This window comes from Equus quagga, chromosome 1, assembly GCF_021613505.1.
Source record: "Equus quagga isolate Etosha38 chromosome 1, UCLA_HA_Equagga_1.0, whole genome shotgun sequence".
NCBI classification, from domain to species: Eukaryota; Metazoa; Chordata; class Mammalia; order Perissodactyla; family Equidae; genus Equus; species Equus quagga.
The window spans coordinates 75,810,607-75,836,338 of NC_060267.1; the positions used below are offsets into that span (position 1 = coordinate 75,810,607).

The 25,732-nt window shown below is 40.8% G+C and overlaps 2 protein-coding genes across 2 annotated transcripts in view; one reads left to right on the forward strand and one right to left on the reverse strand.

The window, feature by feature from the left end:
* FKBP15 (FKBP prolyl isomerase family member 15) overlaps window positions 1–24,246 on the reverse strand; it is a 52,953-nt gene extending 28,707 nt beyond the window's left edge. The window contains exons 1-10 of the mRNA XM_046667347.1: window positions 24,108–24,246; window positions 16,928–17,043; window positions 10,948–11,032; window positions 10,431–10,500; window positions 6,962–7,036; window positions 6,537–6,635; window positions 4,748–4,897; window positions 3,784–3,852; window positions 2,284–2,430; window positions 74–216 (exon numbers count right to left, since the gene is read on the reverse strand). Of these exons, the coding sequence (XP_046523303.1) occupies window positions 74–216; window positions 2,284–2,430; window positions 3,784–3,852; window positions 4,748–4,897; window positions 6,537–6,635; window positions 6,962–7,036; window positions 10,431–10,500; window positions 10,948–11,032; window positions 16,928–17,043; window positions 24,108–24,160 (1,007 nt within the window). The 5' untranslated portion in view covers window positions 24,161–24,246. The remainder of the gene's footprint in view (window positions 1–73; window positions 217–2,283; window positions 2,431–3,783; window positions 3,853–4,747; window positions 4,898–6,536; window positions 6,636–6,961; window positions 7,037–10,430; window positions 10,501–10,947; window positions 11,033–16,927; window positions 17,044–24,107) is intronic.
* Window positions 24,247–24,331: 85 nt separating this feature from the next.
* SLC31A1 (solute carrier family 31 member 1) overlaps window positions 24,332–25,732 on the forward strand; it is a 32,021-nt gene continuing 30,620 nt past the window's right edge. Inside the window, exon 1 of the mRNA XM_046667361.1 lies at window positions 24,332–24,536. The gene's annotated coding sequence lies outside the window, so the exon portion shown is untranslated. The remainder of the gene's footprint in view (window positions 24,537–25,732) is intronic.

Consider the following 25,732-nt stretch of genomic DNA (forward strand, 5'->3'; position numbering starts at 1 on the left):
CCCTATTTCTGAACCCCTCTAAGAATCATTTCTATGGACAATAAAAGAGCTTGCTACAACTCCAGTATCTTACCCTGATTTGAAAGGCGCCGACGTGGGTGTTGACACAATAGGATCAGCAGAGAGGCTGTCAGCACCAGGTATGGGAGAAGGAGCCGCCGAATCCCGGGAACTAACACTGTGCCCATCAGAGCCGGAATCTCTGGCAAATTTGACCTAAGGAAAGATCAAAGACAGGTGGAAAAGGCTACAAAAAAGCACCCGTCGCCCTCCATCCTCCCTTCTTTTTACTTATTCTCCATTACATAAGTCATTATCTGTTCACTGCAGGTGAATCAGAAAATGCAGATAAGCAAAAAAACAAAAAAAAAGAAAGAAAGAAAAAGATAACAGTCCCCTGCAATCCACCTACTAAGCAATAACATTATCAGAATTTTGGATGTAGTATTTCACATTTATATTACCTTTGGATGTGTATATCTATCTGTGTGCGTGTATATTTTTAACAAAAATGGGGCCATACTGTTTTGCAACCTGCTTTGCTCACTCACTGATACGTTAACACATTGCCATGTTACTAAATGATTAATCTATGACATCATTTTTAACTACTGAAGATTACGTCTAACTTCAAAGGTCATGCTTTTAACTGCTATTATCTACAGGAAAAAGTCTTCAAAGGATGGGGGGAACAGAAGTCATAAATATCTATGTTATTACAAAATACATTTCACCAATTCCTAGTTGTTGGACTTTCAATTTATTTCCAATTTTTCCCATCACAAACAATACTTCTATGAATAGCTTTGCATCTATATCTTTGCACATAATCATTTCCAAAGTATAAATTCACACAAGTTAAATTATTATATGAAAGCTTTGTTCATTTTTAAGAATTCTGATATACACCATAAAATGTGAACTACTTTATACTCCACAAGCAGTATATCAGTCTTTCTTAACACTCCTGTCACACTGGGTATTATCATTCTGTATCAGCCTTGTCAATTTAATAAGCAATGTTAATTTGTAATTTGTTGATTATTGGTAAAATAGATTTTTTTTTCCTATGTTTACAAAATGCCAGTCTTGATGGATTCAAATTGGTTTGTTATCTATCACCAGCCATGATTTCATCAAACTCAAAGGAAAATTGAGAGGGAATATTAAAGTTGTGAAAAGGGCAGCTGGAAGCATGTTAGTGACAGAGGGCTGGAATGGCCCCACAGACACAAGGTGTCCAATTAGGAAAGGCCCATTGAGAAGAAAAGCATACCCTTTGTTGTAGCAGGAACAACAGCCACAATGAAGATGACCGTGATATCTTTTATTTGTATTGTATTGTGTAGTTTATAGTAACAAACACTATCACATTTGGACCTAACAATCACAGCATAAAGCAAACAGGGTCTTTTTTTTTCTTAGGAGGGAGTAGCATTAATTAACCACAATTTGTTACAAAGTTTATTACAGAAATTATACATATTCATGATAAAATTTTTAAAAGGTACAAAAGGGTAGAATATCAAAAACAAAGGTTTCTGAACCTCATTTCCATTTTCCAGAGAAAACTACTTTTAATGCTTCCAGATACTGTCTATGAATGTATGGGCATACATATGTATTCATATGTATATATACAGCCATATGTATATAAGACTGCGCAAATATGTTTGTATATGTGTGTGTACACACACACACGTACACACAAGAGATCATACTATCCATATTGTTTTGCAACTTGCTTCTTTCACTTAACAGATTTTTGGATATTCTTTAAGAACTACATAAAAGTCCACTTTATGAAAAACCATAACTTAACCAGTCCCTTAATAATGGACACAGTCGTTTCCAGGTTTTTACTACTACAAACAATGTGACAGAGGGAGGAAACTATATATCTCTATCTATCCATCCATCTGTAGACATCTTTGCATACTTATGTAAACATATTGATAGGATAAATTTGTAGCCATGGAATTACTAAGTCAAAAGGTATGTACATTGGGTAGGAAGCACTATCTTATAGACAAAATAAAAAGAAGGTTAGTGTAGAGAAGTGATCTGCTCAGGCATGTCCTCTTCTAGACTCTGAATAGCGAGCCAGGAAGGACATAAATGCTGCTCTTTAGATTCCAAAGCTGTTGTTCTTTCCAACTATACCATTTCTACTTAAAAAAAAGACAGACGTCTTCAGAACCTGTTCTCAAATATATTTATTTATTCATTTTACTCAACTAGCAAAGAGAACGTATCAACCCAACACACCACCATTTCACTCACCCGCGTAATCTCCACCTCGAACACGAGGATAGAGTCTGTTGATGGAGTCCATCCTATTACCCCTTCAGAGCCAGCAGCACAGGCTGGAGGGATGATAAGCAACCGCTTCCCTCCTTTTTTCATGCCCAGCATTCCATCTTCCCAGCTCTTTAGGAATCGGAGAAGAGGAGAAGCTCATCAGACACAAACTTCCTCATAAGACAAAATGGGGTATAGGATCATCAGGTTTCACTCATCCACACTTTCAGGTTTGGATCCCGGGAGAGAGGTCAAGTTCAAATATTCCTCCCTCCCTCCATTTGTTATAAGAATATCTAGAATACTGTCATACATCACTTAACAACAGTGATATGGTTTGAGAAATTTGTCATTAGGCAATTTCGCTGTTGCGTGAACATCATAGAATGTACTCACATAAAACTAGATGGTAGAGCCTACCACACAGCTAGGCCAAATGGCACTAATCTTATGGGACCACCACTGTAAAGGAGGTCCATTGTTGACCAAAACGTCTTTATATGGCATGTGACTGTATTGCTTCTAAATTCACTTGTAAAAGCCAGCATATTCAGGACTGGATGAAATATATTTATCTTAGATAATGAGAAAAATTGGGAGGAATATAAGAATGGAATTAAAAGAGAAATAAAAGCTATCATTTATTAAACATATTTTTCCAAATGCTCTGGTAAGTGCTTTACTCATATTATGTTGTTTAATCCCTAAACAACCTCATGAGGTTAGTAGCATTACCCCCATTTTACAGATGAGAAAACTGAGGCCTAGGGAAGTTAAGAAACTAGCCCAAGATCAGACAGTCGGTACACTGTTAAGCCAGGATTCAACACTAGACTGTCCAGCTTTAAGGGTCTACAGAAACAAGTCTCCAAAGGCTTCTGGGAAAAGGAGTCATAAGCAATGCTATGAAGACACACTTTTTGCCCCGTGGATGAATGAGTACTTCACAATGCATCAGTATATCCTGACACAATTATAGCCCACACGTGTAAACTACTCTTTACTTTATAACACACTTGCGCAACTGGTAAAGAAAAAATTCACAAGGTGAACCCAGGGCCTCAGACGCGAATGCCGTCATTCCTCCCAGTGTGTCGTGGTTGTTTCCCACAATGGTTGCGAAGTGCTGGTCCCAAGCATCCCAGGGAGACAAGAACCACCCATTATAACACAGTGCTAGAAGAAACAGTTTCCCCTCTTTCCTTATTAGGCTATAAGAAGGATTTAGTAATTTCCCCAGAGTTACAGGATGAAAAAGAAAGGGCAGGGACTAGAAAAATGAAAGGTACCCATTCTTCAATATATCATCTCATAGGCAAAAATCTCCCAAATACAGATAATTTAACAAATTGTTATACTACTTTTTACACATCCTTTGCAGACTCTCAGAAAATACAGCCAGGTTAGAAATTTAACAAAATTGAATGTAAATGAAGCCCACTACAACTGATAATCCATAGAAAAACGCAGTTAAACCTTTACCTTGATGACTTTCCCTGATCCTAATTTCAAGCGAAGCAGCTTATCCTTGTTAGCAGTGGAGTCAAAAACCTGCAATGTTATCAAAGTACATGAAGTCAGCCAGTTTCAAAAATAATAATAATCATTACGACATCCAACTTAGCACATACCAGCACAGTACTTCTGGAATAGGGAATGTCAAACATGCTGGAAAAATTGTTCTTAAAAGACCTGAAAAGAAGGGACCACATCATGGCTAAAGGGTGTTATCTCACTGAATATCTCTGAGGCAAAGATTTCCAGGTTTGGAAAAAAATAAACTTCTACCACCAAGTATTTAAAAGCATTTTCATCTGTAAAGACTTCTCAAATAAATGATCTTATCTGATGCTCACACCAATCCTGCCAAGGAAGCAGCATAAGTACCACTGACCTCCATTCACAGATGGGGGAAAAAAAATTAAGAGCTTAAATGACTTGACAAGGTCAAGTTAGGATAAAATTGAAACGTGAATCCACATTTTTTTGACTCATAGTCTAAAGCTCTTTCTATAAGACCATACTGCTTTTGAGGGCTTAATAATATTAAAACACAACAAGCCCGATCTACTTACAGTATCTACTATAACAAAAACAGAGAAACAGCTGTGAGGAAGGTCTAAACAGAAGTTTTAAGACCTAATCTCATAAGAATATATTCAAGTTTAAAACTGGTATAGGAGGACAAGACATACATGTGAACAATTACCAGAAAGGACACTTGGAGTTTCCATTCTCTCTAAGCGGAAGAGACAAGTAGCACTGAGAAGATTTTACACACTAACAATTCATGACTATGCCCCAAAAGCAGTTGTAGTGACTAAAGCAGGACAACTAAATGATTTCTATTTGCCAACAGCAGCAATTCACAGTAATAACACCTTACGCTTGAATAGCCCTCGTGCTATTTAAATTACAAAAGAACCTGCAGGGTACGTTTTCTTACCTGGCCCAGCGCATGATTCTGCAAGAGCCAGCCAGTATAGGCCACTTCCAAGGAATCTCCAACTTCTACAGCAGGACCCTCTGCTACAATGAGGTCCTGCGAGAGCACTGCATCCAGGGAAGAGGTGCTGTTGCACTTGGCAATGCACACCTGCGCGACGAAATCGAAGCAGCATAAACTTAGTTTAAGCTCAGTAAGTACTCATCCCATTATTGTTAATGCTCTTTTCTAAACAGTGGCATCCCCTAAGAAAACCGATTAGATGTTTGGAAGTAAATCATTCGAAAGTCAGTAATCTTGCCCAGAATCAAAGTGCCTAAGAGTATGGCATTGGAGTCAGACTGTCTGGGTACAGATCTGGGCACTGCCACTTATTAACTTGTAACCTTGGCCAAATAACTTAACCTCTCTGTGAACTTCATTTCATAGAGGCTTTTTGTAAAATGGAGATAAAAGCTTTGTATATCTCCTAGGGCAGTTATGAAGACTAAGCTAATGGAGGGTACTTGGGCCAGTGCCTGGCAAATAACAGTAAGTACCCAATAAACATGAGCCACCGTTACTATACTGACTTACTGCTTCAGTGTTTGGGAACCTATGAAAGAAGGGACGCTTCTAAAAAAATTTCAAAAGGCATTTCTAAAAAGAATAAACTAGAAAAAAGGCCGTTTACAAAACCATATTGCATTCCAAGAATTCCTACCTCCATCCTTACCCTACAGATTTAGCCATATTGTCTTAGCACAAATCTTAGACAAGATTAAGCATTACAATATTAAGTAAATAAGATTTAAGTATTCTATAGTCAGTGTTTTAACATATACATTGGAAACTTGCTACTCATTTTCTTAAAAAAGTTTCGTTATTGTAACCAAATAAATGCTAACTAAAACAATGAGATGTCATTTTTTATTAAGCAATTAAGACTAAAAGGGAAAAAAAGGATAATTCTAAATGCTGGCAAAGGCATAGTGAGAGAACTGATATAAATGTGAAATAGTACAATCTCTCTGAATAGTAGTGTGCCAAAGTATATACAAAGTACATACAGAACCTAAAAATACTTGAAACCTTTGACTCAGTCTTTCACTTCTAGAAATCTACCCTAGAAAATAATCAGAGAGAAAAAAGGACACAGACTTATACACAAAAATGGTCACTACAGTATCATTTATTTCAGAGACTGAAAACAATCTAAATGCCTAAAGTAAGAGAATGGCTAAATAAATTAAAGAACACTTGTATTATGCACCTTCCAAAACTGTTTCCAGATAATTCTTCATTAAGTGGGTAAAGATGCATTATACATTGTTAAATAAAATAAGCAGGATATAAAATTCTTAAAGGGTGTATCTACTTACGTATACTATGCATTAAAAAAAAGAAACATAACATGTTGCTAGTGGTTACTTTGGGTAGTAAGATTATGAGTGGTTTTTTTTAAAATGTTTTTCTAAATTTTCTACAGTGATCATGTAGTAACTTTTTAAAAATTCTTTTAAAATGCTATTTTTAAAAGATAGCTTTATTTATTCCTTATTTATGAAGTGGAAAATGTTTTTAAAAAGTCAGTTTAGATTTAGCCTTTTTTCTCTTTAAAGTCTCATTTTCGAGCAATTTCAATAAGTGTTCCTATTATTTCCCTGGAATACAACAAGCTCAGGTGAGAAATTTAGTGCCTGTCACTAACAAAATATAGCAGGTTATAAGTTTTCCATATATTTTCCTAAAATCAAGGGAAATCTAGACTAGTGCTTGCATTTTCATGGGAAGAATAAGATGGTATTACCTGTTTATTGAACTCCACAGCAGCCTTTTCTGACTCAAACATGATGGACCAGTTTTGTCTCTGGTCATCATAAAAGGTGCTATAGTTATTGGGCCGAACCTGGGGAAAGGAGAAACGGTGGGATAACTCAACCAAGAGCAGCACGGCAGCTAAATCTGACTGCCTGAACCCACACAGAAGGGCCTTGACTCAGGTGACCCCAAAGAGAGATATCAGGGAACTTTCTTCTTCCTCCCACCCTCCACCAACTTCCCCTTAGTCCACATTCCCACAAGGCAGACAAGAGACCTTTCCGAGAGGCTCTGTTAGGATATCCACTCTGACAGCCAGGGCTGAAGCAGATCTAATTCCTGCCAGCTATGCACACACCAGTCTCTGCTATAAACCTATCCCAAAGGAACTAATTCCAACATGGGAAGTCTTACCATTAGCTCAAAGTTCAGATGAATTCTGGCAACAGTAACTCGCTGCTGTTGACTGATATAAAGAAGAATCTTATACTGTACTCAAGCAAAGACAGGCAGAAAAAAAAGAGAACAGAAGTCAAAAGGCAACACAAAATGAGCAGTAAGATGTCAGGGGTGGTGCTTCATAGAGGCATAAAACTCAAAACTCAATTCATCTCTTAAAGCTTGGATTTTAAATTCTATCCTTTGACTATCCATTTTAATCTCTTCTCATTGTGGTCTTTTTTTTTTTTCTTTTTAAGATTGGCACCTGAGCTAACAACTGTTGCCAATCTTTTTTTTTGCTTTTTTCTCCCCAAATCCCCCCAGTACATAGTTGTATATATTTTTTTAGTTGTGGGTCCTTCTAGTTGTGGCATGTGGGACACTGCCCCAACATGGCCTGATGAGCGGTGCCATGTCCGCGCCCAGGATCCAAACCAGCAAAACCCTGCGCCACCGAAGCGGAGCGTGCGAACTTAACCACTCGGCCATGCGGCCGGCCCCTGTGGCTTTACTCTTCAACTGTCATCAGCAATGTCTTTATTTCACTGGTGTTTTCATTTGTATGAATGGTAACTAAGACATATACAAATGACCAACAGGTACATGAAAAGATGCTTAACATCATTAGTCATTAGGGAAATACAAATTAAAACCACAATAAGGTACCACTTCACACCTACTAGAATGGCTATAAAAAAATCAATGGAAAAATAACGAAGTGTTGGCAAGGTAGTGGAGAAATAGGAACCCTCATATATTGCTAGTAGGAATGTAAAACAGTACGGCTGCTGTGGAAATAGTTTGGTAGTTCCTCAAAAAGCTAAACATAGAATTACCACATAACAGCAATTTTCACTCCTAGTATATACCTCAAAGAACTGAAAACAAGGACTTAAACATATACTCGTATGTCAGTGTTCACTGCACCATTACTCACAATAGGCAACAGGTAGAAACAACCAAAGTGTCCATTAACTGATGAATGGATAAACAAAACTGTTTATACACATACACATTGTTTACAACAATGTGTTATTCTCACACAATGGGATACTATTCAGCCATTAAAAGGAAAAAAGTTCCGATACATGCTACAACATGGATGAATCCTGAAAACAATATGCTAAGTGATACAAGCCAGACACAAAAGGACAACTATTGTATGATTCCACTTATATGAAATATCTAGAATAGGCAAATTCACGGAAACAGAAAGTAGATTAGAGGTTACCAGACGATAAGGGAAGGGGGGATGGGGAGTTATTCCTTAAGGGTTACAGATTTTCTGTTTGGGATGATGAAAAAGTGGAAATAGATAGTGGTGATGGTTGCTCAACACTATAAATGTAACTAAGGCCACTGAATTGTACACTTAAAAATGGTTAAAATGGCAAATTTTATGTTTCATATATATTTACTATACACATACACACAAAACTGTAGGGAAACAAATAATTAAAATTCAACCTCAGAGGGGAGGGAGAGACTATGGGAGCTCATATACAATCTTGCACCAGAAAGGGCTTTCCTTATCCCACGTTAGGTAGCTAGAGTGAGGGGCTGATCACTTTAATCCAATTCAACTATAGATAGACTGAGCTGGTCAGGGAAGGATGCAGGTTACTAAGAGCCTTCCCACCTCTGGGCTGTCCCTGCTCTCAAGCATCATCTTCCTAGGCTTTGGATTAAGAGCCTGGAAGGTCTCTGACTCCCCAGTCCTGAAAGTTCTGCCCATCAGAGATTCTGAGCTGCGTTCTTTAGCTTCCTCTCCAGGAAGTTCAAAATCTAGCAAACGTATTCAGAGAAAGGTTGTTGCTTATTGCTTGTTACCGGTCCCAGCACTATAGGAGGACTTCATGCACCACAAGATTGCAGATGTTTCCCTCTGCCTTTCCGGCACAGCCCCTGGACTTCCACACCATCCCAGAACTCGGCAAATGTTCCATGGAAAAAAAAACCACCTTGTATTTGGAGCTCCTCTAGTTTTTGCCAATGTCTCTTCCCCCCAGTATTCTCTCTGTCTGGCCCATACCTGAGGCTTAGTCTACTCCCAGGTGTCAGCAAAAGTCTCAAGGGAAGGAAACACTCAGTTCATTAGCTCTTCTCTAAAATTTTATTCATCTATTCCTCATCATTTCCACAGCTCTCCAACGAATTTTAAAATCGAATTTTTGCTATTTATCTGCTGTTTTACAGTTGTTACGGTGGGAATGTTGCCTGCCACAAAGTACTACATTCTATTAGGTAGTGAAGTCCCAACACCAGATTTTTAAAATCCAAATGGCAACCTCCAATGAATGAACAGATCTAGATAATAATCATCGATGGCTGCTAACATGACAAAATGAGAGACAACCAGACATTATTTACCTCCAGATGGGAGAATGAAAGAGACTAAAGGGACACAGTAACCAATTGCAATGCATGGACCTTATAGATCCTGATTAAAACAAACTGTAAAAAAAAAAAAAGAAAAAAAGAGACAATCGGAAATTGGAACACTAATAGTAGTGAGTGAGATCAAAGAATTATTGTGGGTGTTTTTTAGGTGTGATAACGGCATAATGGTTATGTTAAAAAATCCTTATCTTTTAGAGATACATACTAAAATATTTACAGCTAAAATTACATGCTGGAGATTTATTCAAAATAATCTCAGCAGGGGAAGAAGGAAAACAGGCAAGAGTTAAGACAAAATAAGACTAAAATAATTGTTAGAGCTCAGCAATGGTTATCTGGGAGTTCATTATCCTAGTCCCACTATTTTTATAGGTGTTTCCAAATTTCCATAATGAAGTTGTCTATTGTATTAGTTACCCTGAACAGGTCATCTTATCTCTCTGGGTCTCAGAGTCTCTGAGGAGGATGGACTCCATGGTCTCTGGATCTCTGAAATTCTGTAATTTCTTATACTTATTTCAACCATGTTCAAAACTTTCTGGAGCAGAATTTGAAGCTAGATACAACCCACAAGTAAATCAGTTCCAGGGCTTCCAGCCACCTCTTCTCTTTGACCCAAACCAACATTATACGGTGTGATCAACTGCCCATCTCATAATCAAACTTTCAAAGGACAAACGCTGGTCATTCATGCAGCTTAAAGACATAATGCTCTCGGTAGTACACTCAGTGTTGTTTATTACCTAACAAAGGAATGTCCTTGGTAAATGGTTTACTCCAAAACTCTCCAAATTCTTAAGCTAGGTCCATATCACAAAGGTGAAACAAAGATTTTGAGTGGTCGGATTTGTTTTAATGCACAAAAGTCAGCAAAATGTGACTATAAACATTACTGTATACCTGACACTAAAAATTCACATTCAATACAAACAATCATCTTAATCCTCTGACACATGAGACATGGGGCAAGTTGGGATAAAAACCAGCTCGTCGGTATGACATGGGACACCTGAATGTACATGAGACGTAGGGACATTCTCACCTCTCTGGCTGTGTGGTCCCCCAGGACTGCAGCACCAAACTTGCCCTGCTTTATGTATTGACCATTTACGCTATAGAAGCAAGAAAAACAACAGGTATTAATACTTTTAAGTAGAAGCAGCTTCTTTTTCTGCCATATAGAAGTGGCGTATCTAGTCATTCAGCCTCTAGAAACAGACAGAGGTGAGCAGTTCATAATTTAAAGCTCTTACACAACTTCTTTACTCTTTAAATTCACTATTCATGATAGCTCAGTGGAGTGGCTTCCTTTGAGCACTTAGAAAGGCAGCTGTTGAGGATACAAGCACTTCCTAGAGAGAGAAGACAGGATAACGGCACTTCAAAGTTTTATGTGCAGAATTCTCCAACTGAAATATTGAAAAGCATTACTGATACTTTGTCTATGGAAGGACTGAGGAGCCATTTTGCAATGAACAGAGGCTTACAGGGAAAAGATAGGGGCTTAACCCACCCTCCCGCCCGCCAGCTGCAGAAAGCACTCCTTCTCAGCTGCTTACCATCGATATGCATGGACTACTGCTGCAAACAGTATGGTGGGAGTGCCTGTGGTGGTGGGTGCTGCTTTTGGTGTTGCCTGATTTCCTGAAAATGAAGAAGAAAACAAAGTTGTCCTTCATTTCTTGCTTGAAACTGATTTTTTTTTTGTTTTAAAGAGTGGCATCTGAGCTAACATCTGTTGCCAATCTTTGTTTTCTCTTCTTTTCCCCAAAGCCCCCCAGTATATATTGTATATTCTAGTTGTAGGTCCTTCTGGTTGTGCTATGTGGGACGCTGCCTCAGCAAAGCCTGATGAGCAGTGCTGTGTCAGCACCCAGGATCCAAACCGGTGAAACCCTAGGCCACCAAAGCGGAGCAGGCGAACTTAACCACTCGGCCACAGGGCAGCCCCTTGAAACTGATTTTAACCATTAAAGCAGCTTCAAAATTCTTCTTTACACCTTACAGTTAGTGGTATAATGGTTTCATGACCATTATCCTCATTGGATCAACAAGACAGTCCTGTAACCTCATCTAGGGGTGAAGACACTGGGGCTCCAAGCAGCAAGTGCCTCACACGATGATAGTAGCCAGCCTAGGACTGGAACCCAGGACTCCAGCTCCACTCCAAACAAGTCTTTGGGCTAGAAAAGAAGCACTGGCTAGAACGTAAGCTCAAATTCCATCTACTTTCTTTTCTCCTTCCAACATTTTGACAACTGTAATAATAAAAATAGTTCTTTCCTCTTTCCTTACTTCTCGGGTAGAAAATTTATGACATTCAGATCACATCAATTACTTAACTTTTGCAGTGGTATAGAGTAACACTGACGTTTTAAAATAGTATATTTAGAGTAAATCGCATATTACACTCTCCATATGAATATGTTGATGGAAGACTAGTAAGAACACTGGCATGGATGTAATAACTAAGAATTTATTTTCAAAAGTATCCTTGTTTGATTTTTTTGTTTGTTTTGTTAAAAACAAGACAACAGGTCCCAAATGGAGTCACTTATACTAACTCCCACATCACCAAACCAGGACTTACAGTTTCGGTTCTCCCAGAAATGGAATCTTAAACCAGTCAATCAGGAATCACCTGATCAGCACCAGTTAGGTAATCTGCCCGATAGACTCCCGCCATCCCCTAAAGGAATGTAACCTCACAATAACCAACTTGCTTATTTGCCTAGTACAACCTCCTTGTTCCCCCCCCGCCCCAGTCGGTCTATAAGTCTTTCATTTTGCACAGGTCCTCAGAGCTCCTTTCTCTCTGCTAGATTGGATGCTGTGTGATTCACGAACTGTTAAATAAAGCCAATAAGATCTTTAAAATTTACTCAGTTTTTAACAGTACTGACATTTTTGTCTGATTATAGAGTACACGTATATGATAGAAAACTTGCAAATATAGAAACACATAGAGAAAGTAAAAATGACCTGTAATCTCAACACCCAAAAAATAAATTTCAATAATTTGATGTATTTATTCCTAGTCCTTTTTCTATACACACAGGCTTTTTTCTTATATTTTTCTAAACAAAATTAATGATATGATTTGACAACCTCCTTTTCTCACTTAGTATAAACATTTCCTTATACTCTTCAAAACAGTCTCCAAAGACAAAATAGTCCTAAAAATGTTTTTTTGTGATTACATAAAATACTACATTACAACTTTACTAGAATTTATCCAATTTCCTACTGTTTGACATGTCTTTGGACTGTTCCCAATTTTTCTCTATCATAAATAATGCTATGGTGAACATCCTTAAAACACATTTTTATTTTTTAGGAAGATTAGCCCTGAGCTAACATCCGCCGCCAATCTTCCTCTTTTTGTTGAGGAAGATCAGCCCTGAGCTAACATCTGTGCCAACCTTCCTCTACTTTATACGTGGGATGCCTGCCACAGCATGGCTTGCTAACTGGCTCGTAGGTCCACACCCAGGATCCAGACGGGCGAACCCCAGGCCACCGAAGCAGAGTGCACGAACTTAACCACTGAGCCTTGGGCTGGCCCTAAAACACATATTTTTATATGCATCTCTAATTACTTTCTTAGACTAAATTCCTAGAAATAGAATTATGAAGTGAAGGAATGTAAAAAATTCTAAAGTTTTGTTACATCCTGCCCAAATGCCCTTGTGAAATGCCATACCAGTTTCCACTCCCACCAGCAGTATGAGTATACCAGCTCGGCAACCCTGGCAGCAAGAGAGGATAATCTTTTTAAATCTTTACCAAGGGGAAGAGGGAGGTAGAGAAAAGGGAATGCCATCTCATTGTTGTTTTCATTTGCATTTATTGATTAGAAGGAAGCAGACATTTTAACACTTTCTATAGATTTGTATTGACCATTTGTTTTGATGAACTGCCCATTTATGTTGTTTATTTTCCTAGTCTGGTTTTCCTTATCATTTTGTAAAAACCTATGACATAGTTTTGAATTCATTAGCAATTTCCAGCTGTATGTAATACCACGATAAAACTTTTCTCCTGCTAAGCAGTGTACGACAGAAAGAAAAAGTAACTAAGGCCAGAGTTAGGTTAGCAGGCCAAGTCTGAAACACTGAGAAAAATTACTGTCTCCCAGGTCCGTCTAGCAACCTCCTTCAGGTTCGTTCAGCGTCTCCCCGTACACTCTTATCTCCCTACCTAATGCCCTGGAGATGGAAGGTCGGTCGTGGATTTGCTAGAGGGATGAGTGAATTAGATGCCCACAATCATGTGACCTTCTCATTGGTGTAACATTTCTTCCTCTCTGAAATGACGGTTGTACAGTCTTGAATTCTCTACTCACAAGGACTTCCTTTTTTTTTTTCCTCCCCAAAGCCCCAGCGCATGGTTGTATATCCTAGTTATAAGTCCTTCTAGTTCTTCCATGTGAGCCACCACCACAGCACGGCAACTGACAGGTGGTGTGGTTCCCGGAAATGAACCCAGGCTGCCAAAGCAGTGAGAGCGCCGAATTATAAGGCATAATCTGTTATATTTATTAATTCTTGTATTCCTTCTATTTTAGTCTTTGTTTCTGAAACAATTTTTCTTACATCTCTAATTCTCACCTGAGTCCTGTCACTTACTTCTGAGATTTTCTAATTCTCATTTACGTTCTCATTTCATGTCTTATATTATTTTCTTAATGTTAGGTGGCTGTAGCTTTTATCAATTTGTACGAGACATTCTCACAGAATAGAACTCTCACTGTCTATAAGGATATTATTCTGCTCCTCGCTCTCCCTGTTCTTATAATAACTTTGCATAGAGTTAGACTCTGACACTGTTTTGTTGCTCATTTTTAAGAGAAATTTGCTTTTCTGAACTTTTAGAAGGAGGTGTGGGTCAGCATGGCTTTCCTAATTCCAGAGGTCCCGCTTCTGTTTTTTGTTTTTGTATAGAGTTCAAAAATAGGGTGGCTTCCTCCCAAGATTTCCTAACTCTATTTCCATGCCTACTTTTATTTGATCCTCTCTCCTTCGACTCTAATATGCCTATTCTCAGTTTTAATTCCACTCCCAGCAGGTTCTTCTCAGTGTGAGTACCTGTCCTGGAAGGTCACCACAGTGGGTGAATTTCAAAAGTTCATGGGAGCAAAACGGCTCCAGTTCTTTTAGTCCTCCTGTCATCCACCCCTTGTACGTACCCACTAAGTGGGCAAAATGCTTTTCAGTTTCAGCTTGGTCTGCCATATTTTCTGTGGAGACCTGTTGACTATTTTGGGTCCTCCTTTCTCAGATTCAGATATCCTCCCAATGCTTCCCTGTTTTTTCCCATGCAAATACTGATACCATGCAGGCCTCGTGGCTGTTAGTGGTATGTCCATACCTGCTTGTGTTTGGGGATTCATGAGGATTCTTTTTCAATTGGTTTTGTTGTAAATATCATCCACAGGTTTGTCTTTTATATCTAGTTGCTCTGCCCATTTTTATATTGAGATCTGAAAAGATTCAAGAACTACACTGCAGCCATCTTCCTCACAAAGACTTCTTATATAAACATTCTTTGAACAGAAAGGGCCACCTGTATTGCTTTTTATTTTTTTACTTTATTTTTTGGTGAGGAAGATTCTCCCTGAGCTAATAACAGCCATGCCACTTTTCCTCTATTTTGTATGTGGGATGTCTCCACAGCGTGGCTTCATGAGTGGTGTATAGGTCCACACCCAGGATCGGAACCCGAGAACCCTGGGCTGCCGAAGCGGAGCACACAAACTTAACCACTACACCACCAGGCAGGGCCCACTACTTCATTTTTTTATTTGTAAATGCCCACATAAGACTGTATAGGTAATTTTTTTAAGTTGAAATGCCTCTATAATTCCCCTTTAAAAGTATAATTAACTCATAGCTGTTTTCTGATTAAAAAAATTAAGTTACTTCATTCAGTGGGAACTGAGGTTATTTTCATCCACATCCATTAACTCAACCACTTTAAATTGAGTCAGAAGCACACTGCTGATGAAGAGATGTGCCAGAGGAAATGTAAAGGCATAGCCTACTAGAAATTCAGCCAAGTAATAGCTTAGAGAACAGGACCAGCAATCCACAGCAAAGCTGCCAAAAGGGACAGGTAAGATTTAGAGCAGCGGGTCAGCAAACATTTTCTGTAAAGGGCCAAACAGTAAATATCTTAGACTTTATAGGCCACATGGTATCTGTGGCAATTATTCAACCCTAAGTATCCTAACAACATCCTCAGTGCCAGCATTGTGCCTAGCACACAAAAGGCACTTAACACTTTCATCTTTATCCAATAAATATTTAATTTTATGTCCCTCATCAACTGTTCTGCTCAGGGCAGTTTCTATCAGTCCCTCACTCCTCTTCAGGTTCTTACTCAAATACAGCAAGGTATAGAGGCAAGAAGAAAAGCTTTGCACTAAGCAAGGTTCAAATTTCAACTCTGTCACTTACCACTGTATGACTTTGATCAAGTCCCTAAACCTCTCTGAGCTTCTAAAACGGTGGTGAGCTCACCTATTTCACAGAATTGTTCTGAGAATTAAATATGAAAAAATATATAGGGCCTGCCCCAGTGGTCTAGTGGTTAAGTTCAGCATGCTTCACTTTGGTGGCCCAGGTTCAATTCCCTGGCATGGACCTACACTGCTCTGCTAACAGCCAGGCTGTGCTGGCAGCCCACATACTGAAAAACAGAGGAAGATTGGTACAGATGCTATCTTAGAGTGAATCTTCTTCAACCAAAAAAGAAAAAAGAAAACATATGTAAAGTACCTGAGACCAGATATATAGCAGGCATTTTAGAAACATTAGCCCCTCTTTCTCTCCCTTCATTCAACAAATGTTCATTCAATGTTTCCTGTGTCCGTCATGATGAAAGGTACAGGGGAAGAGCACTGAGCATCACCTAGTTGGGAAAAATTCGCTGTCTATACCCATCCACCTAACCCATCCAGGTGAACGAAGTGAAAAGCAGCTCTTCCTTCCAGCCAAAACATGGGATAGAACCTACTTAGAGTGCCCTGTGCAGAGTTTTGAAGAGTGGCGTCCACATGGGGCAGATGTGCTTGCCTACGACCCTCCTCCATCAGTTTCCAACAAAGGGCACACTTTCTAGCTGCCGGAATTCAGGATCTCAGAGCTTAGATAGGCACACACCATTAGTGGTAAGCTTGGCCAGACTGATCAAGAATGGACGACCTGGGGCCAACCTGGTGGTGTAGCAGTTAAGTTCACGCACTCCGCTTCCGTAGCCCAGTGTTCACCAGTGGGATCCTGGGTGCAGACATACACATCACTTATCAAGCCATACTGTGGCAGGCGTCCCACATATAAAATAGAGGAAGATGGGCACAGATGTTGGCTCAGGGCCAATCTTCCTCAGCAAAAAGAGGAGGACTGGCAGCAGACATTAGCTCAGGGCTCATCTTCCTCAAAAAAAAAAAAGAATGGACGACCTGGCATACCACTTTTGGAAGGCTGTTTACCCTTCCGAGTAACCTGTTAGGGGGCCCATCCTAAGCTCTTAACTTACCTGTTGCTGCTGTTCCCTGGCCTTTCTTAGGCTGCTTTGGGGCTGTGTATTGGAAGAATTCATTTCCATGGCCAGCAGCTGCCTGATCCAGTCCAAAGAGAGAAGCCAATCTGGTGCTGTTAGTAGAAAATGAAAATGTCATTTCATTGGACATATCTCAAACCTGGAATCGTTATAAAAGCTGCTCACCTCTAACCTTGAACAAATACCTCCTTGACTGTATATCCTACCATTCCATACTGAAAGTGGCAGCTAAGCGTCTTTGAAATCAAGATTGTATTTCTGATGTGAACAGCATCAGCTGACCTTGCACGTCCACAGGACTTTGCTCAAGGCATTTCTTCTTCCTGGACCTCAGCTTCTGCATCTGTAAATTGAGAGGACTGGTCCAGATGCTCTCTATGGTCTCTTGAAACTGTAAACTCTTGCCTTCAGCAAGTCATAGTTTCCTACTTTTTACTAGTTGGTTAAACTGAAATAAAACTGTACTACAAACTTATTCCATCAAACACGGTCCCATTTATCATTTCATTTAACAGGCAGAACCATTCCTTTATCATCCCTTGCAATGACTCATGCCCCAATCATTCCACTGAAATTGCTCTTGCTAAGGTCACTAACAACCTTTTTGTTACTACACACAGTTTATCAGTCCTTATCTTATTCGGCCTTCATGCTGCCTTTTAACACTGTCAACTAATTTGTTCTTCAAACAAACTCTTCTCCTGACTTCTGTGGGGACACCTGTAGGGGTGGGTGGAGAGGCTGGCCCAAATAAGACATTAATAAATGCCAACAGAATCCCTCTCTTGTTGTCTTCCCATCTCTCTGGCTCCTCATTTAACTCCTTGGACTCTTCCTCTTTTGCCCAACCTTTAAGTGTCCATGTCCCCGAGACTTCATACTCTCTCTCCCTTGGCAATCTAATTTCTTTACCTTGGTATCCAGTACTATTCAAATGCTGATGATGTTCAAATCTGTATCCCCCGCCCAGAATTTGCTCCTGAGTGCCAGACAACACAGATACCCCACAGGCAACACAAATGCAATATGTCCAAACCAGAGCTCCTATCTTCCAATCCGCAATGCCCCAGCAAAACCCGTTCTTATTCTTGTGCTCCCTCGCTGGGTGAATGACATTTTGTGTCGGGGTCCCCAAGACCACGCCCAGGTTCAGTGATTTTCTGGAAGGACCACTGGATTCAGCATATAGTTGTACTACTCATGGCTAAGATATATTACAACGAAAGGATACACAGCAAAATCAGTAAAGGGAAAAAGCGCATTGGGGCAAGTCCCGGGGAAACCAGGAGCAAACTTCTAAGAGTCCTCTCCCAGTGGAGTGACACAGGACAAGTTTAATTCCTCCAGCAATGAGTTGTAACAACATGTGTGAAGTGTGGTCTACCAGTCACTAAAGACTCAGGCCCAAGGTTTTTTATTGAGGGCTGGTCACATAGAAACCCTCTAGCACGTACCAAAATTCTAGACTTGTGGAAGGAAAGCAAGGTTCAGTACAAACAACTGTTTGTACAGACAGTTTAGGAACAGCAAGCACTCATCATTTACAGAAAGCTCTGTATCAGTGTGGGGAACTGTTTGCCAATCAAGCTCCCAGGTGTCAGCCAAGTGCCAACCTTGTAAACAGGACTTTCTAAGGGTAACAGTCTCAGGTCTACTGTGTTAACTCTTTTCTGCAAACATCCACAACCAAAACTGAAACCTAGGCATCATCCTTGACTTTTTCCCCCTGGTTCATGACCTATCCTTGAGTCTATTTGATTTTACTTGCTAAATATTTCTTTAACCCATTCACTTCTCCCCATTCTCTCTGTCACTTCCCTAGTTCAGGCCACCATCACATCTAACAGCTTGAAATATTGCAACCTCCCAACTCATCGCCCTGCCTTGGTCTTACCTCCTCCCTACTGCACCCACAGTCGTCTTTCTAAAAACCAAATTTGACCAACTCTCTTTCCTCCTTAAAACCCTCAATAACCCCTCAATATTACCAAGATAAAAAAAAAAAAAAAAACACCAAACTCCACAAGACAGCTTTACAAGGCCCTGCAAGACCTCGCCTCTCCTTACTTCCCCAGCTTCCTCTCTGGCCATTTCTCATCTCCAAGTGTGTGCTACAGCCACACCAAGGTACTTTTAGTTTCTCAAATAAGGCAAGGTCTTTCCAAACTCCGGCCCTTGCGTACGCTGTTCCCTCTGCCTGAAGCATTCTTCCTGTTCCTCCTCTCCCCTGGAAGCTGCCCCTAATCTCAAAGTCTAGGTTAGATGATCTGCCTAGGGGCTCCCGTAGAACCCTATACTTCATTCATTCAAGAAATATGTGCCACACACTGGGCTAAGTGCTGGGTACACACCTCTGAGCAAAACTGGGTTCTATTTTCAAGGAATTTACATACCCTAACAAGAGAATTAGACATTACATAATATATAGCTGCCAACTGTAATATGAGAATGTATAACAGGCAGACACATACTCTATAGAGGTATCATGGTAATTGATTATTTATTTTTATTTATTTATTTTTTAAAGGTTGGCACCTGCACTAACATCTGTTGCCAAACTTTTTTTTTTCCTTCTTCTTCTTCTTCTCCCCAAAGCCCCCCAGTACACAGTTGTGTATTCTACTTGTGAGTGCCTCTGGTTGTGCTATGTGGGACGCCGCCTCAGCACAGCCTGACCAGTGGTACTATGTCCGCGCCCAGGATCCGAACCAGTGAAACCCTGGGCCAGTGAAGCAGAGCATGTAAACTTAACCACTCAGCCTCGGGGCTGGCCCCCTGATTATTTACTATAATCACCACTTGCCTGTATATTTTGCCTACGGTCTAGTATGTAAGAGGCCCAATAAATAGACTCAAAGTCTAGTCTAGCTCTGAGCTCCTCTTCTGCAGAGGCATCCTTAGTTTAGGTGAAGTAAATATTGAAACTCCCTAACAACTTTTTTTGGACTTTCTCCCCAACAACTTTAATGTATATTACATACTAACATTTTGCAAAATAAATTTAATATGATTTGAAACTATCACCTTGTTTTCTCAAGGTGGTGTACTTTAAGTTTTTTTCAAGTTTCCTGTAAATGGGGCCAACGATGCCTACTTTAAAGGACTAAAAGGTTTAAATGAGGTTGCAAGTGTAGAGAGCAGTGCTGGTCTAAATAAGACATCGACAAAAGCTTATGAAATTTAGAAGAGACCAAGATGTCTCCTTTTAGCCAGGGTAATCTGGGCAGATTCCCTAAAAGAACAGGATTCTGGGAGAGTTGGGCAATGCCTTTAACACAGTGAAAAATTTACAAAGCTTAGAACCTAGTTAAGATATAACAGCTTATGTGCAGATAATTGATAAGAAAACAATATCTGTGTTAGCTTCATTAAACTATGGGTATTGGATTTACTATTTTAATTCTGCAGGCATGTTTTATTTCAAGGGAAAGACAAAAGTGTCATAGGTGAACTATATTTCCATAGATGTCCTAAAGGTCAGCCAATTGATGATTGCAAAATTAATCCAAAAGCCAGGTCAATCCAATTATCTTTCAGATTAATTCTATTTTCCATTAATATTTTTATTTTATTTATTTTTTTTTTCCTTTTTCTCCCCAAAGCCCCCCAGTACATAGTTGTATATTTTTTGTTGTGGGTCCTCCTAGTTGTGGCATGTGGGACGCTGCCTCAGCGTGGCTTGATGAGCAGGGCCATGTCCGCGCCCAGGATTTGAACCAACGAAACACTGGGCCGCCTGCAGCGGAGCATGCGAACTTAACCACTCAGCCACGGGGCCAGCCCCTCCATTAATATTTTTAAATGAACTGTATACAGACTGAGGGGCATAAGTTTCTTGTCAATTATTACATTTTTCCACTTTTAAGTGTTCTGAAATGTACATATCTCCCTAACTATGTTAGCAAGAATGGGCTTGCTAACTCCGGGCTTACGTCTCTATGTTTATAATTCATGGGAAAAGTCATTACAGTATTAATTATACTTTAAAAGTAATTGTTAGCCAATGTATTTGGTTGCCAGTGTCCCTATTTATCCTTAGTTTTATACTCCTTTTCTTTTCTCATCATAAACAATAACACACACATTTATGTCGTATGTTTCAATAAATGGCAATTCTTTTTGTTGTTAAAGTACTTCTTTTATGAACTGTGGCATCAAATAGCTACTCCTACAATAATAATAACGGCTCACAGGCAGTCTGGTGGAAATCAGCTTGCCTGATGTCAAATCCAGGCTCTTTTGCTTTTTAGCTGTGTGACCTCAGGCAACTTACTTCTCTGAGCCTTAATTTCCCATTTGTAAAATGGATACAACAGTGAAACTAGCTCATAGAGTAGTAGGGAGAAATAAAAATGATAATGTGTATATATTACTTAGCACAGTGCCTGGCACTGAGTAAGTACACAATATATGTTTTATATACATGTGCACATATTCTATTACCTTAAAATGTCGATTCAACTCAGCTACCCCTGTAAGGGAGAAAGCATGCCCAACAGATGCACAAACTGACCTGCAACTATAAACTTACATCAGCATAAATACAAAACCACAGAACTGGGAAAGGTCTCAAGGATCATCCAGGGCAAATCCCATTATTTAACAGGCCAAGATATGGAGAGCCAAGGATGGGAAGTGACTTGTCCAAAGTCACACTCCTAATTGGGGGCAGAATCAACATTAGAATCTAAGCTTTTCCATATCTTTTACAGAACTCGAAAATGCTTCTGATGACCAGTTCCAGATTTACCTTTTTTCTACCTATCCACTGGTGATCTATCATTACCATGCCTACATGTAACTTTTATATAATCTAAAACACGGGTATATACATAACTGGTCCCTTAAAAATGCTTTGTGATTATTATTACTGGATTGATTTTCTTCTAATACAAAAACGGAAGTTTCTGAGGGGTAGGAACTGTGCCTTCTTCCTGTCTGCATTAGCTAAAGCCAAGTAACAGACACTCAGCAGGCACTCACATATTTCTTCATTTTAAAGTCACAATAGTGGGGAAAAGGCTCAAACAAAAAACAAAAATAAAAGCAAGCCTCCTGATTACTATTTCTAGGTTAACCATGGACTTTAAGAGGCCTGGAAACTTGAAATACAGATTATCAATCATCTAAAAAGCCATCCTAGCACCAATACTCCCACTTCTATTAGGCTTGAATATCCTAAATGGAGTCAAGTCAGTCATATATGTAAATCAAGAATATCCAAAAATTAATAAGCAAATATATTTACAGTAAATTACAGTTATAAAGAGGAACTGAAAAGCAGCTGCAGCACTCACTGTCATACGTTCTACTTCCTTAGAGAAAACCAAAAAAGGAATAGCTGTATCAGAGAACGCTGGTGAATCTTTCTATATTCTCAATCTTAAATTTGATTTGGCTTTTCTGGTTATTACTGGGAACAAAAATAAATTATCTGTATAGCTTTGTTAACTAAGACTTTTATCATTCAATTAGCTGTTGTCTATGTTTAGGAGCACAGTCACATGCCTAGAACTCAAGTGTTTCCGGCCCTTGATGAGCCAGCTAAGGAAAGCAGTATAGCTGAGCCACCAAGAACTTATCTCAGGCCAGGAATCTGGAAAAGAGCACATGACTGTCATTATCCACCCTGCAATTTTCAGTCAGCAGGGGACTGCTTGTTGCATGAAAGTTGGGAGCCCTAACATTCATTTACAGACTTCCCCCAAATACTTGCACCTAGGGAAGAATGTGAATTTAAAGTATATACTGTAAACTTTCAAAAGGCACAGCCACATACAAAATAGGCTTATACGAAAAAACACTAATTCACAAGCCTCAATACACAGACAACAGCAGCAGGTTGGACTGTGTGGAAATTTTAGTGAATGTTTTGGGTGGAAGAGGGAAAAAAGGAATCAAAACACAGCTTAACTCTGAGCGACTAAAAGAAGCCCAAGTGGAACTAAGCAGATGTAGGCCATCTAAAGTGGGTGTGGGGTAGAACAAGACAGTGAGAGTGAAAACAGGATTTCAGGATAGGTAATAGAGCTAGTCACAGTGTAAGCCAAAAGATCCTATTTAAGACCAAAAGAGAGCCAGTGTCATTTTATGGTCATTCATGTTTTCAACTTTCCATCAGGCCTGGAAGCAACTTGAAGGCAGGTACAGTAGCTTAATCATCTTCGTAACCTCTCAGCATTTAATAGAATGAGGGATATATGTTGGTGTATTCATCATTCTTCAGTACACTTTGAAATCTGTTAAACAGATGTTCAAAGAAAGGCTCTGCAAGAATCAGAACTTGGCAGCTCAAAAGTTTGAAGGGAGTCAAGCTGTCTACTGACACAAGACAAGGCAAGGCAAAGGCTAAACTGATTACTGAAGAGATAAAGCCCTGCCTCTTGAAAACTTGTACCCTGGGCTAGTATAACAATGACAGGGTGGGGTGGGGGTGACGGGGGAAGGAGGCAGGGGATAGTGACCACAGTCTCTTACATTGGTTTTAAGGATTAGAGTGCAAATTCACAGCTTTATTCATTCAACAGGCACTTCCTAAGCACTCGATATGTGCCAGGCACCGTGCTGAGCGCTAGATAGAGATGAACAAAAGCAGCCGCAGTCCGGTCAGGGACTCATAATCTAGCAAGTTCAGTATGCAAGGATAGACGTAAACACGCCTAGCTGTGGGAAGAAGGGAAAGGAAGCAATTTATTCTGCCTGGGGCTGCAGGAGAACAGAAACCATCAAAAAGGTGACATCCGAGCTGGGCCCTGAAGGATGCTGGAGCTGACCGACCAAGGCCAGTTCTTAAGTCGTCACCGCCTCGTCCACGAAGAAAGTCTCATATCGGCCCCAGTTGACTCCTATAAGAACTCTGAGGCGGGTATTCTCATCAGCAATCACCCCCATTTCATAGAAAGTGAAATTGTGACCCAGAAAGGGAAAGGCGAACCGCAGGGTCATACTGTGTGTCAGGGGAGAGGTCAGGTCCAGGATCCAGATGGACAGACTCAGTTTCGAGCTTTGCCCACATTCAGAGACCTGCAGAGCACCGGAATGTGGCAAGGGTCTGGACCCGGAAGTGAGGAAGAGCTCTGATAAGAGATCTACCCCTCCAACCTTCTGCCCGGCTCTCTCAGCCACGCCCTCTGTCCCACGCTTCTCAGTCACTCACCCACCGCTAGGCGAGAGAAAGTCGGTGTCGTCTTCATCGCCTGCACCGAACATTGCGCAGGCTTTGGTCCCGCTGCTGTGATGATCTCGGGGTGTTCTTCGGTTCTTTACGGGATGTCGCGAAATGCCGCGGCAGCGTCTGCTTTCCGGCGGAGAGAAGACACGCCTCTGGAGGAGGTAGAGCCAGGCAAAGTGGGAGGACCTCCAGCCAGCCCAGGCTGCGAAATCCGCGGGAACGCCGGAGTCCTGCGCCCCTGCGTAGAACTGGTTGGCCAGCGCGGCAGGCGGGGCGGGGCAGGGATCGTGCTCGGTGGAGGCAGCCGACACGTTTAAGCCGGCCGAAGTGGAGGGGGCTTCTGAAGAGTGGTGGAGGGGTGACGGGCCAAGATTCTGAGACGGAAGCGCCGGTGGCGGGACTCGATCTGGGAAGGTAAGCCCGTCCCCTTCGCCTCTCTTGCAGCCCAGGCACGGGCACAGTCCTTTCCCCTCCGGGACAAGGACCCTCCACGCCATTCTTTGCTCGGCAGAAGGAGAAAGGGCCTCGGACTGGCCGTCTGGAGCCTTGAGCTTTCGGCCCGGCCCCAACAGTGACATACCTAGAGTGACCTTAGGGCAGGATGTTCGGTGACTCAGTTTCTCCATCTGTAAAAATGGGCCGGACGCCCCTACCGCTTCTCCCCTGTGACCGACCTCGCTGTATGTTCAACGGGCTATTTGTCCAGTGCTTCCTATGCCGGCTGGTCAGGAAGCTTTTAGACCTCAGAGGTCATCGAATTCAATCTGTGCCTCGTAATTCCAAAATTTGCTGATAGGGAAAGGAAGGAACGAAGCACTCTGAAGACTAGTCCGAGGCCACGCAGAGTAAAGGGCAGACGGGCTGGATCTCTGGTCTCCTGACTCCGGACTCAGCTGACTGCTGAACAAGAACCTTCCCAGACCTTGGACACTGTATGCCTTACAGAGTGGTTATTGCGAGACCGTGGCGTACATCTTGAGAGAAGGCCCCTCTCTAGAGTCCATCTGTGCAGGAGAGCTGGGATGTTCTCGGGATGGGTAATGGAAAGGAGGAAGTTTTACAAGCTGGCAATCCACAGCCCCAACCTTGGCCTGGGTTTTGCTTAGTCGTCCTACGCAGACCTAAGGCAACATCAATTGTTGCTGACTTCTCTGCCTCTAGTTTGCACCCTCTCTGTGTCTTATATAAGTGTTTCTTTGGTTACCCTGGTGTAATTCTTGGCACAGTCTCTAGGCCTGGCTTAGCCAAGGTGTGGATAAGCAGCTAATGTCCCACTGTAGCGTCCGTTTCCATAGATCTCACTGGAGTTCTTTTTCTCCGGGCTTCTCTCAATCAGGTTGACACAACAGGTGTCCCTTACCTGAATGTTGTCATCTATTAGCATGAAACTGAAGGCAAGTGATTTGTAGCTCTCCCCCAGAAAACTCCGTACCTCTTGGTACTTCCCTTGTTCCACTTTTTATTATAGTTTGTGTACTTCTACTAAATTGTAAGCTCCTCAAAGACAGGGACAGTTTTATTCATCTGGGTGTCTCCTGTGTCACAGAGCACCGTCTTGCCCATAATGAGCTAATTTCTTGTTCGATTGAGTAATTCTTCCTTTATTCCTT